A 13,487-nucleotide genomic window follows, 5' to 3' on the forward strand; every position below is an offset into this window, starting at 1 on the left:
ATAGTAATGTTATACCTCTAAAAACATACAGTGTTACTGATACATACAGGTTTAAGCCATTCCATCTTTCCACAATAAATAAAAGAGGTGTGGCCTACTTGGCAAGTTTCTGTGGTTTTAATCTTCATAGTAAAGATATGATCATGTTTGATTTATGACCAGTGTAGTAGTGCTGATAAATTTTCTAGTGTTGGCTGCTGTTACACTTCTGAAGAGAAGTTTGCTGTCTTCTGCTTCTTTCTAGGTTAGAAAACCCTGTTGTGTTAAAAACTCTGTGGTAGCAAGTGCTCTGTTCTCTGTAGCTTGCTTTAGGGCCTGGGCAAAACAGAAGATACTGTTAAAGTACTTCTGTAGCTATGAAAATGCACCTACACCATACTTCCACTTACTATAAAGTGCAATTTCTTTAATAACACAGTCTCGATATAGAAAATATGACACAAGTCTGATTCAGGTCCAAAATGTGGATGTAAATGTGAATTGTAAAAATGAAAGTAGGTTTAGACTGATAATGTTGCATTAAAATAAGAAATATTCTATTTTATAAACTATATTAATGTAGTTACTTCACCAAACTTTGTAGTGTGAGGAAGATTTCAGGTCCAAGTCCTGTTACAGACATTGAGTGAAGCCACCAAAGCACCCATCCTTTGTGTATGTAGGTGTGTCCATGCCCCTGCTCAGTGCATGCAAACACTCATCTGTTCTTTGTAAAGTGAGGGAGTTCAGGTGATGTGTTTGGACATGTCTGAGATCTTTAGAAATGCTGCACTAAACGATTGAGTCTTGATGGGAATTATGGACACAGAAAAGCTCTGGGAATCAGGCCTGACGAGAGTTTGCATATAAAAATGGGTCTGATATTGCTGAGAGTCATAGGATCATGAAGGTTGGAAAACACCCCTAAGATCGAGTTCAGCTTTTGACCCAGCCCTGCCACGTTCACCACTTCTGCCCCTTTTTTGAACATTTCCAGGGATGGCAACCCCAAATCCCACAACTCTGTACCTGCTTAGGGTGTGGGAGCTTAATTATGGCCTCCATTCTTTCATTCACTGCCTCTCCCATAAAAGAAATGCTCAGTATTTCATTTGCTGTTGCCACTGCTGGACAGAAATGCTGGATGTCCCTGTCAGTAGGGCAGGACATACAGGATGGTGGCTGGAACACAAGTGCTGTCACCACTATTTGCTGGTGACAAATACCTCATTTGCTAATCACAAATGATTGTTTGGTGACACAGACCAGGACATCTTCTTCTCAGAGTGAAACTGCTCTCACCTGTCTGCAGGTTAAGGGCACGTCACTGGCTCTGCTTTGCTGCTGTTTCAATGAATGTTCTCTTTCCATCCCTACTTTGCTTCTGTTCATAGCTCATAGCACAGAAGCAGCATTTTCTTGCCAGGACTTGATTTCCAGTGCTCCACACAAGAAGACAAATTTCACAACAAAGAGCAGGGAAAGATCTGATTGCCTTGGCCTGGAATGGTCCTGCTTTTGTCCTCCTGTTACTGATCTGTGATTCCTGTCTAAATCTCCAGTCCCTGTGATTATGTGCACTGAAGTCTCTTTTCTCTGTTTGACAGTGTTAAGTATCATTTAAGTGTGTTTATTGTAAGGCCTCTACACAAGAGCTGTGGAAAAGAACCATCATCTAAATAAGAATCAGAGCCTGTAATTTTGCTTTTGACAAAAAGTACTGATGTTTATATGATGTAAATGCAAAGGAATGGTGCATAAATCTGGTTAAGTGTAGTTTAATATCTCATGTGTTTTTTAAACGATTCATGCATCTATTTGGCCAGTCTCCAAGGAGAGATCCAGGCTTAGGCTGTCAAACAAATGGATTTTTAACACATTTCTGTGTAGTTAAATCTAGTTTGCAAGTAGCTGAAACTTCAAAACCCTGAAAAAAGCAGAAAAAATTAATTATGCTAACTTTGTATGCATGTACCTTTCACTGTGACATCTTTAATGGTATCAAAATAAGCTCAGGAAGGCTTGATTCTAAACATTTTTCTGTTACACATTCAGTTAGAAGAAATTCTCAGTTGTGTTGGTGTTTTGTATGAGAACTTTACAGGCATTTCACTACAGATTTCTGTGTATTGGTCTTGCTTAGGTAAGACTGAGGTTCCACCAGGTTCTGTACTTTAGTTTTTGTAAGTATTTCTTATGCCTTCCATTTGCAGAGAATATTTGTATTGCAACTCATTGTGCAGGATTAGAAGACTGCAAGAGAAAGGACTTAACCTGTTCAAAGTTCTTTAGCGAATTACCTACTTTGAAAAATATTATACATATTTCTGTTTTTCCTTGGTGTTTTTCATTAATGTGTGCCAACTTTTAATAGTGATATTTTAGGACTGAGTGATCTTAGAGCTATTGGAAATCTGTCTTTGTTATAATCAAGATGGCTTCAGGAATATTCTAGTTTGAATCATACCCTGCTTGTTTTTCTTGCATTTGTAATTTCTCACAGGTATTTGTGTAAACTGTCAGACCAGGAGTTGCGGCAGAGCGCGGCCCGGAACATGGCAGATTTAATGTGGAGCACAGTGAAAGAGCCCTTGGATACAGCCTTGTGTTTTGATAAAGAAAGTCTTGATCTTGCATTCAAATACTTCATGTCACCGACTCTGACAATGAGATTGGCTGGGCTGAGCCAAATAACAGTAAGAACTTCTTAAAAGTATCAATTATGTTTGCAGAAAATGTTTCTTGTTTTGCTTTATGATTTACAGGCTTGTTTGGGGGCTTTTTTTTTAAATGTGTGAAAGTAGCAGGATCCTCTTACATGCGGCTTTAGGAAATGACAGACATGATGGTGAGGGTAGAGTTTGCTGGGAGCTGACTCCAAGTGATGCCTGTGTTGTGCACCATATGGAACTGGCTCACATTACCTGAACAATTCACGTGCTGAACACCACCCTTAGAACTGTGCTTTGTGACAGCTGGGTTGAAATGGAGCCCCTTGCCACAGCAATATTTGGTGTTGAGAAAGGCTTTTAATCTATTTGCATTTTTAGCTTTGTAGCATCTTGACCCTGCTGCAATTAGCTGCTGCTTTGTATTGCACAAACCTCGTTTTCTGTTCGTTAGTGCAGTCTGCTTCTCCAGAGAGAGCATTTCTGCATTCATTAGCAGAAGGTTGAATTGAAGAGGTAAATGCATACAGCATCTAATATAAAACAATTAAAACTAAAAAAATCCCCATCTTTCCCTTTCCTGTGGAAGTGTTCCACGTTGCACCAGGCCAGATACATTGGGCATTCTTGATTTGTCATTGCTGCCAATAACGATAGAGAAACAGTCCCACAGGAGGGCAAAAGTGAAGTTTTTTATCTGTCTGAGCCTTTTCAGTTTTGTGTTTTCTGAACATGTTTTGCCTTCTCTCTTCTGATGATGTGGTGTCACTGAGTACAAGTTTACTTAAACTTGATTTTGCTTCTCACTGTAGTTATAGATAGGAGTACCTTCAGTTTAATAAATGGCAATTTAAAGAGATCTGTAAGTACTTTTAATCAGATTATTGCTGGCTTTCACCCAAAGTAAATATTTATTTACATACAGGTAACTTACTAGGTTGTAAAAACAGGCTGTGAACTACATCCACCACTATATAATTAATCTTGAAATCTGTTTCCACTTTTGCATAGTTCCAGCTACGTTAGATTTCAATTCCTATAAATCCTTTCCTTTGGTTTTATACAATTCTCCTTGTCAGCTCCCAGTGTGTATTTTTTTGTGTATCCTTGCCAAAACAAAGTCTGAAAATGAGAATTCTTCAGCTGCTTTATTTTTTCAGGCATCTAGCTTATTTAAGGGAGTGTGAAGTTGTGTTAAGTAGTTATATGTTTTCACCTGTTGTGTTTGATGAATATTGCTGTAAAAATGAGAGTCTTTAAAGAACAGACATGTATTACCAGAAGAAAAATTTTACAGTATTTTTAGATTAAAGCAAGTAGATCTCAGCTTGTAAAAATGGAATATTGTAAGCTAATTTATGCTAATAAGCTACCGAGTCTGGTTTTTTAATGTGACTAGTCTTAAAAACTGCTCTGGAACACTTGAGACAATTTATTCTTCTTTCCCATTCAAGTCATAGAAAGTTTTATTTTTGTTGCTACCTTGTTTCTCTTCCATTTCATCTCTCAGTCACCTGTTGAGGTAGTTCAGCTGCAAAATACTTTCTCTGTCTGCTGTTGCCTCACAAATAGAATGTTATTTTCCTGTCCTTTGGTGCCTGGCTCTGGAGGTGAGCCCAGGAACATGCTTTTTAGTGCTCAGCTTTCTCTGCTGAAGCCTTTCTACCTTTATGTCCTTTATCACTGCCACATTTGTGTTGCATCAATTGAGTGTCTGGTCACAGGTGCCTTTAGTTCTTACCATATTTTATAGATAGTAAAAAATGAAAAAGGATATTTTCCCTCTGGCATTCAAGGAAACAAAACTTGAATTGAAAAACCTGTTAGGAGGTGAGGGAGAGCAAGGTGTTGCCACACTGCCCCACGTGTGCTTTGTCTTGTGCTGCTGGGGCAGAATTCTGAGAGTTTAGTTGAAGTTATTGGAAAAATTGTTTGCAAATCCCAGTATGAAAAAACAGTCTTTGTCAGAATTGCTTTGGAGAAGGATTTGGTATGGGAGATATAGATCAGTGGTGAGCCAGGATTTAAAACTGGTGATAGGAACGGCTCAATTCTGTCAGTCTTTCAAAATATTTTCATTTGGAAGTGAATCTTAAGAAAAATCAGTGAGCTTCCACTGCGTTGTCTGACCCAGCTCTAATTTCCACTCCTAAATATGTTTCATTTGAAATTCTCTGTTAGTAACCAGTCTTTTAATAATTGTGTGGTCAGGCTCTCATGTCTCACCAAATTCAGTGCATGTTTACCATTTTGGTTTTTCAAAACTGCTTTTCCCCCCTGAAGATTGTTGAGATTGGACACAAATAACTCTGTGTGAAAAGACTTGAGAAGTCTTTGCACACAGACTTATTGAGAAGATTAGTGAATTCACCTGAATTATAGAGTGTATGTACTAGACTTGTTTCAAGAGAGTAAATATTTTGACAAAGTTATGCAATAAGTTTAATTTTAACTTCAAAAATTCACATTACTGTGCCTTTAATTTTTTTTTTTAAATAAGATGCCAAGTAAGCTCTATTACGTAATTTAAAATATTTTTTTTAAATGTTGTGTACATATAAAGAATTGGATAGAGCCATTGATGCTGGGGGAAGAAGTGGAAAAGAGATGTAAAACTTTGAACAGGCTTTTTTTTTTTTCCTCTGTAATGTCTTAATTTAAGAGCTTGGACATGTTTGAAAGCTTCATTTCCTGTAAAAATACATGATTTTTGTTCTCTAAATTTGTCTAAACAACTTACTTAAAAACATATAAAGTTCTGTAGTATCACTAATACTATTTTGAAATATAAGAAAACTGCCTCACCAAATATTTGGATGAAATTGTAATTTTTTTCTTCCTTTTTCTAACTATAGAATCAACTTCATACCTTCAATGATGTGTGTAATAATGAGTCATTAGTTTCAGACACAGAAACGTAAGTAGGAACCTTATTCTGAATACTTCAAGTGTTCTATATGATTGCAGTTCTTCTCTGTTGTTGCTGTGGATTATGCACAGTGGGGGAGCAGTGATAATCCTAGACATTTATTAGAAATATTCTAATCAAGGGGTTAATAAATGGTTTTAAATAATAACTGTAAAATGTTTCTAAATGTTTCTGGATTTTTTTTTCTGTATTATAATATAGAATCAAGGTAAGCTTTGGAAAAACGCAGATACTGAAATAATAAATACCTATAATGGCCCATTATTTCCATGGTGATATATAAATAAGAACCAGCTAATTCATATCCAATTCATATAATTTTTGCCATCTTCTCATTTCTCTGGATTATTTGTTTAACCAAGACTTGTATTGCCATCACTGGCTCCCATAGTTGTTAGTTTTCCACCCAGTTTGTGAGGCAATGCTATTGTTGTTGTCTTTTTCCTTCAGAGTCCTTATTTGTATAACTCAGATGTGTTGAACAATTTTAAAGGGACTCACATAAATCTTCAAGAAGATTCACCTCTGGGATTGTATTCCAGCCAGGAAATGTATTCACTTCTGTAGTAATTATAAACTTAATGGTAGAACTGTCAAGAATTTAAATTAAAAATATGTGTTTTGCTACTTTAAATAACTGTTCTTGTGAAGTAACAGGCAAAGTGTGTAAATTGCAGAATTTTACTCATAATATACTTGTTAAGTTTCTCTTGGGGGGTGATGTACTCTGTTTGTGTTGGAATCCACAGACACACACTCTCTAGTACTTCATTAATGGGAAATCTCTCACAGCAGCAGAGTCTTGCTTTTGTCTGGATAGTTTTATTACAAATTGCATTTTAATGCTTTCTGAAATCTGGCTTCAGTCATGACTACAATTCTGGAGGTTTAATGCAAAAAGCACCTTGGGTATTTGAAGAGAAATTTCTGGGAATGTGTTACTATTTTAAACATAAAGAACCAGAATTTAGGGCACTTTTGCTTTTGTGGAGATGTGGAAATACCTTGGGAATAAGAAATAAATAGTAGATACTGCAGGAGGGAAACATGTTGGGAATGTGAGGTCAGCTGGGGTGTTTCCTACACTGTCCACCCAGTTCTTGGTGTGTTGTTACACTGGGACTGACAAACCTCAGATTTATCCAGTTCTTCTCCTTCCCTCACACTGAAAATCTGAAACAGAGGTCAATTTTAGGTCGTAGTAACATTAACAAGTGATTGTGCCAGTTAAACCTGATACAAAGCTGTTTGATTTTCTGGTCAAATGTAAAAAAGAGAAGTTGCGAAGGTGGAAAAAGAGAAGAGTGGTTAAATTTCCCTGCAGAGGAGCAGATGTACTCTGCAAGAGCATCAGAGTTATTTTAAAGCTGAAGGAAATTGTCAAATTCTCCTTTGGGATATTACTTTCTTGGCAGGGGCATCTGTAAACAGGCTGTCATTTGAAAGGAATGCAGCACGAACAGAAAAGGTTCTTTTCTACTTTTGTAGTATGTGATATTTTAAAAAAATCAGAATTCCAGTTGTTCTGGTGTTTTACCTGAAAGGTTGGTTGCAAACCAGTATCAAACATTGCTGCTCATCTTCAGATATCTTGTGGAATCAATGATGTCTCCCAGCCAAATAATCAGAAAGGGCTGGAGCAGAAGGATGGGGAAAATGTCTCGCTTCTCCAGTTTGTTGAGTACAAAGCTTCCCTCTCATTACAGACTGCTCTTGAGAAATTTTTGGATGAAAAGGCATTTAGGGACTTGGCAGTGACTGAATGAGCAGCAAAAGGAAAGCTTTTCATTCCTGTGTTCTTTCCTTAGGGGAGAAAGGAAGTCTTAAGTTTTATTTTGTACCTTTGTAGCCTCTGCAGATTTGCCAAAAGAAGATGTCCTGCATTATGTCTGGTCATCCCCATTATATGTTTTGACTTTTCCAGACGCATTTGGAACTGTCAACCTTTGGGATTTCTCCTTCTGTATCTTGATAAGGTGGGTTTGTGGGAGGTACCTTAAAAAAACTAAACAGTTTTCAGTTAGTCCTGGCTATTCCTTGTTCAGAATTAATATCAGGATTTTTTAGCAAATATTTTGCAATGGTGGCTTCCCACCTTTATCCTCAGCACTGCAGTTTTTCCATGGTAAAACAAGCTAAAGCATCTTCTGTCTAGGAAAACACTGGATTTCACAAATTGCGCTCGGGAGCAGCAGAAAGCTGACACAGAGGGATCTGTTTTGTAGCTGCAGGTCTTTGTGTGGCTTTTGAGATTTCATTTCCCTGCCTTCTCAAGGGCTGAGGCTTTGTGCTGACCGAGGATGTGCGTGCTCCAGATGTGGGCAATGTCTCAGCCACTCAACTTCATCATACCCCTCCGAGATGGCCTTCTAATTTAGCTGTTCCTGGCTCTAAAGATAGAACCAAATTCTTTGCAATCTGAGGTACTGAGGAGCGTGAAATCTACTCAAGCTAAAAATAACAAGCCTGAACAGAAGAGGCTGAGTCTTTGAATAAGTGATTCCTGCAAGTGTTTCACTGATGTCACTTAGTGAAAAGTGATGATGCTTTTCAGGAAGTGAAATATACTCTTTTTTTTTTTTTTTTTTTTTGGTGTTACTTGGACCACAAGAGGAAAAAGTGTTGGTCTTTTCTTTAGTGAGGACTTCTGGAAATAACATGTGTAAAGAGAGATTTTGTTTTGCTCTTCACTTGGCAGGCAGCCAGGTATTCGGGTTCCAGGTTGACACTGAGGCAACTTCCTGACTCATTAAAAAACCTTGATTAGTCTCACTTGAAAAACTTCCTACAGAGCAATTTCAGGTGTCCAAAATTCCTTTCACTTGTGAGCAGAAAGAACTGGAATGTTTCTTCTCCTTTCGTTATTTATTGAGATACTCAGTTGCAAGTTCTGTGTTGCTTTTTCCCTTCATTGCAGTGTTTTACTGTATGTTAACTCTTGCTTTCTCCATTTTTGTCTAAGCTTACTGACTTGAGTTTCTGGCAGCATTATTTAAACACTTCTACTCTCTCTACTCCATTTCAGGGATCTTTTCAGATTTTCTCTGGGAAAAAAAAAAAAGTGAATTTTTTCACTCAGCTCACTAATGTTTCTTTCTTGTGGCCCACACAGCAGTTAAACAAATACTCCAGATGATGTCAGAGTGGTGGTTTCTGAGCCTGCAGAGCATCAAAGAGGAAAATTTGTGCTTAGAAGCAAAAACATGTGCTTGAATGTGTGTTGGGAACGTGCCTTCTGTATCCTCTTTGCATTTCTGATCCTATATAGTTGAGATCAGGGTTTCACATCTGTTGTTGTGTTATAGTTCCTGTTTCAGTGATGTTGTCAAGAGGTGTTAGTGTTCCTCCCTTGCAAGCTGCCAGTTCCAGAGCTGCATTTTTTCCTTGGAGCTTCACTTTCAGTGACGTTGTGGACTTGCTGTTGTATTCTATCCAGCTCTGAGCTGGTGTGTTTTTGTAGCTTCGTGGGGAATTGACTGGTTGAATAAATAAGGTTTTCTTTGAGGGGGGTTACTTTGCTGTGGGATTTATTCCTAGATTTGGGTCATCATGTGGGTACCAAGTATTGCACCACAGCCTTAGATTAAAATATTTCCAGGACTTCAGCTCAGTCCTTTCATTGAGAGTTGTTCTTTGACCTACCAGGAAAATGCATAAACGGGAGGATAAGAATGAACAAAACTCAGTGCAGTTCCAGACATCAAGTTATTTCACCAGCTGCACAGTTCCCCCTCTCTTCCTTGCAGTCTCATAGAATGCCTGGGGAAACTCAAATCAAAAGTGCTTGAATTACATTTCTTGGAAGTAAACCAGTTATTTTTGACAGACATGAATTATCAGTGAACTCACGTTAAAAATTCTACAGAGAAATTGATTAAATGTTATGTACATTTCCAGTGTGAGAGAGATTTAGAGACAATTAAACCAGAGTAGCTGCTGCCTTTGCCTTTTTAGTCTTTTCTCCTCCCTCAGCCACAACACAGAGCCATAGAGAGTATCAAGTTCTTTAAATAACTTTTCCTATTGCTATCCAGTTATTAAATACATGATAAACAGCTACTGCATTCCCAAGGTGAATTTTCTTACTCCTGAAGTCTGTCTGATTTGGATATCTAATTTGTAAAGCCATTCCTTTTGCTGCTACTTTGATGTGAGAGGGAAAAGCACATCTATGCTTTGATCATAATGCATGATTTTCACTCTCACCATTTCCTTTAATACAAAAGAGTAACTTTTTTCAGGAAAACCTTTGCTGAAATGGAAGTGTTCAGGAAAGAAGACAGACACCCTTCATTTACACTGAAATTTGCTTTTTTTGGTGAATCCTTGAATCTGATATTTTAAATACATTCCTTAGTAAATCAGAGAACTAGACACTTTGTGGGAGTAATAACTTGATCATTTTAAAAGGTACTGATTGCTGTGCCCTCAGCCAGATTTTCTGGGAGGAGCAGTTCTCTCTGCTGGGAAGCACAAGGGCTTCATTTTGCCTTGCACAAGGATCCTCTTGTTTATGATCACCCTCAACAAATCCATATCAAATGCACATTTACCTTCAGAAATCTGAGATGTTGTTTTGCTAGAGTTGAGCTCACCAGAAGGATAAAGAGTTTGTTGCTGCTGAAAATACATCCATTAAAAAAGGCATTCCTTCAAAAGAATTATCTGTGGTTTTTCAGAATAAACATGGTGCGAATTAGAGACAGAGAACTACCGTGGTAATTTAATAAAATGTGAAGGAACTCATTCTGGAGGAGAGCTTTTGTTCTTTCCTTTGGAGTGGTTAAAATGCAACATATGACTGGATACAAAGCCTGCTGGGTATTGTGCCATTAGCAGAAGGGTTTGGATAAAGAGACCCCATAAGGAAAGTGTCCTTTCATACTGGCATTGCCAGTGAGCCTAGCAGTGGTTATTTATCTGGGATTCCTTCTCAAAACTGCAGGCTGAAAAACTCAGATGCAAGAAGAAAGGAAAGGTCTTCCTTCAGCTTTGGTTAGCCAGAAATCCAAGCCCTGGCTGAGTCAGAAATGTGCATGTGCCAAAGTTTGGTTTGGGTGGGCATCTTTTGTGTTGTGGGGATAGTAGGGATTTGGTTTGGTTTTGAAATGAGGCTCTGTGGGAAGTTAAAGACATCTTGGATTCATGGAACAGATGTCATCTTTTCAATCCCTCTTTGAGCAGATCCTCTGTCAAACTGACTTTACAGTGTGGAGCTCATTTATTGATAAGCCATAAATGATAACTGTTGGCAAACTTTTGTACCTTGCAGGCCAGTCATTCCTTGAATGTTATGGGACATTATCTTTGAACAGTGTAAGAATATTTGATTACCAGTGTCATGGAATTAGAAGAGAACAGTCTAGAAATGATGTGGAGTAACAGGAGCTTTGCTCCTTGAGCTCAGCCATGAGGATCAGTCAATTCAAAACAATTGAAGCACTGGCATGTGCCCCTGAGTAGTGAATCCTGTTTGGAAAACCGACAAAGGCAATCTCTTTTTACCTAGAGAATCTTGGTTCCTTCTTGAGGATGATAAAGATTGGCAGTCCTGGATTTTAATAGTGACCATTAATGTGACATGAGCAGAAGTGATAAAAATAACTCTTCCTCAAGTCCTCTAAGGCAGCCCCTCCCTCCATCCTCTCCTCCCTGTGAAACACAGCTCTGTTATTCCAGGGCCATTCAAACCAAAAGCTGGGCTTTAAATACTCTGATGTCTTGTTATTGCTTCTGGTGCCAAAATCAGGGTAAACAAACATTTGCTTGAAGAGAAGGAATTAAAAGGAGCTTATGCACTGCTTTGCAGACAGGGCAATGCTTTCTGGAAGTTCAGCTTTTGTTTTGGAAAACTCAATTTCCTTGTCCTGGTCAGTTTGAATATTTGCTTAAGGAATGGCAGTGGGTAAGTTCCCTGTTGGTATGGATGAGCAGAATGAGACTGGATGAGAATTTGGAAGTATCTGTGTGCAGCATGTGTGTAAGTATGACCATGGCAAAAATAGTTTGGGAGAGTTGCTATTTGTGTAAGAGAATCTAAAAATATATCCATGACTTCCTTAAGAAAATAATTTCTGTCACTCCCACCTTTAGATACATTTCAATACTTCTGAAATTCCACTATAAACTTGGATTAAATAGCAGCATCAAAATCTTACCTGTGACGTCTTAGGAATTGTTTGCATGTGGTCTGTTGCACGTTAACTAATAAAATTAGTAGAATTATTGATTATGTTTGCTGATGATCCAGAGGGGAAATGTTGATATATGTTGATATTTGGCATTAGTCTTCCAGCTAAAGAAGAAAAAAAAAAAAAAGAAAGAAAAAAAAAAAAGAAATAATTTGCTTTCTGCTTGGAAAAATGAACATTGACCATGGTTTGTGTTCAGAAGGTTTTTGTGCCCTCACTACAGCTGCAGATACCAACTTGCAGGATGTGCTGTGCTAGAGGAGAGCAGAGAGTCAATATAATGGGCAGATCATTTTATATTTCCACTCTTTTCTCATCTCCAGGTCAATTGCAAAAGAACTTGCAGACTGGCTTATCAGCAACAATGTAGTTGAGCACATTTTTGGACCAAATTTACATATTGAGGTTTGTATTTGATGATTATAAATTTGGTGTAAACGTGGAGCATGAACTTGTTGTTCTAGTAAATCTTTCCTCACTATGTTCTCACTTTGCAGATCATCAAACAGTGCCAAGTGATTCTGAATTTTCTTGCAGCTGAAGGGAGACTTAGTACTCAACATATAGACTGTATTTGGGCTGCTGCACAGGTATATATTGAATTTTTTTAATTGCAGGAGTGATAAATGAAAAACAAAATAGAAAATAAGTTGATTTTTCACATTCTTAAAGTTGAGTTTTTTTGCTTTTTCTTGGCTGTCTGAGCGTTTTGCTGACCAAAATGTCAAGTTAGGTAAACTGCCACAGTTACTGGGTTATTTATTAGATGCAAAAAATCACCCTGGCTACTTTTATACAAGGAAAAAAATGAAGTTGTATAGCAAGGACAGAGTCTTTTCACTGAGAATGGGGATGAAGGTTGTAGCGTAGTTGCAATATTTTTAGTATTGTGCTAAATTGCCTTGCTCCTATGTATTGTAGCTTCCATTTCTGGTACTCCTGGTGGGAACAATCAAGGGGAAATTGTGGCAGTGAAGTTTACAGCTGTGCTCCTCTGCTGCTGTTGAAATCTATAGAAGGCACTGAAATTTTATTTTTTGCTTGCTAAAGCTGGAAACTCTGATAGGCTTTTTGCCTTCAGAAAGATTTATTTGTGTACTACTTTTAATGGGCCGCTGTGCTTGTTATTTTAGGTTGTGCCATTTTTTATTTAGGGGATTTGAATACAATAGGCATGAGGAGGCCTAGGGAACACACTGTTATAACAGGTTAGAATTTAAAGAGGGTTTTTTATGTGTTCAGTATTTCTTGGTCATTTATTGCAATCAAATAGTACTGAACACACATTCTGAACCAGTGTGGTCCATTGTCATTAAAACATGCAACTGGAATGTTAATTAAATGCTCATTGAAATAGCATTCGCTCCACCATTTTTCTGTGTCAAAGTAATTAATAATTTTTTTTTTTGACACTACAGTTTAAAGCAGTATTTTCACTTCCTTGATGTTTTCACACAGTATGTCACACACTGTTAGACCTCTGGATTTTTTCAATGTATTTTATACTGCTTTAGAAATAATATAATTACCTAATTTTGATAATGCTTTTACAGTTTAAGTGTTTATTTTGACATAGTGATATTTTCACGTTTGATACCAGAATTAAGTATGTCATGATCACTTCTTGTAAAAGGCTTAAACCTCTAATGCTGTTTAAAAGGCTGACACCTTTAGACTGAAAGAACAGAAGGCCTTTAAGTGTATTTTCCTGTTTTTAAG

The 13,487-nt window shown here is 37.6% G+C and overlaps 1 protein-coding gene across 11 annotated transcripts in view; it reads left to right on the forward strand.

The window, feature by feature from the left end:
• Positions 1 to 13,487, forward strand: part of USP34 (ubiquitin specific peptidase 34) — a 110,914-nt gene that overhangs the window by 34,354 nt on the left and 63,073 nt on the right. For all 11 annotated transcript variants that reach the window (XM_068186138.1, XM_068186133.1, XM_068186134.1 and 8 more), the window contains exons 7-10: positions 2,483 to 2,675; positions 5,504 to 5,565; positions 12,092 to 12,173; positions 12,266 to 12,358. In XM_068186138.1, the coding sequence (XP_068042239.1) occupies positions 2,483 to 2,675; positions 5,504 to 5,565; positions 12,092 to 12,173; positions 12,266 to 12,358 (430 nt within the window). The remainder of the gene's footprint in view (positions 1 to 2,482; positions 2,676 to 5,503; positions 5,566 to 12,091; positions 12,174 to 12,265; positions 12,359 to 13,487) is intronic.

The sequence above is a fragment of the Anomalospiza imberbis genome, chromosome 3 (assembly GCF_031753505.1).
Source record: "Anomalospiza imberbis isolate Cuckoo-Finch-1a 21T00152 chromosome 3, ASM3175350v1, whole genome shotgun sequence".
In the NCBI taxonomy this organism is placed as follows: domain Eukaryota; kingdom Metazoa; phylum Chordata; class Aves; order Passeriformes; family Viduidae; genus Anomalospiza; species Anomalospiza imberbis.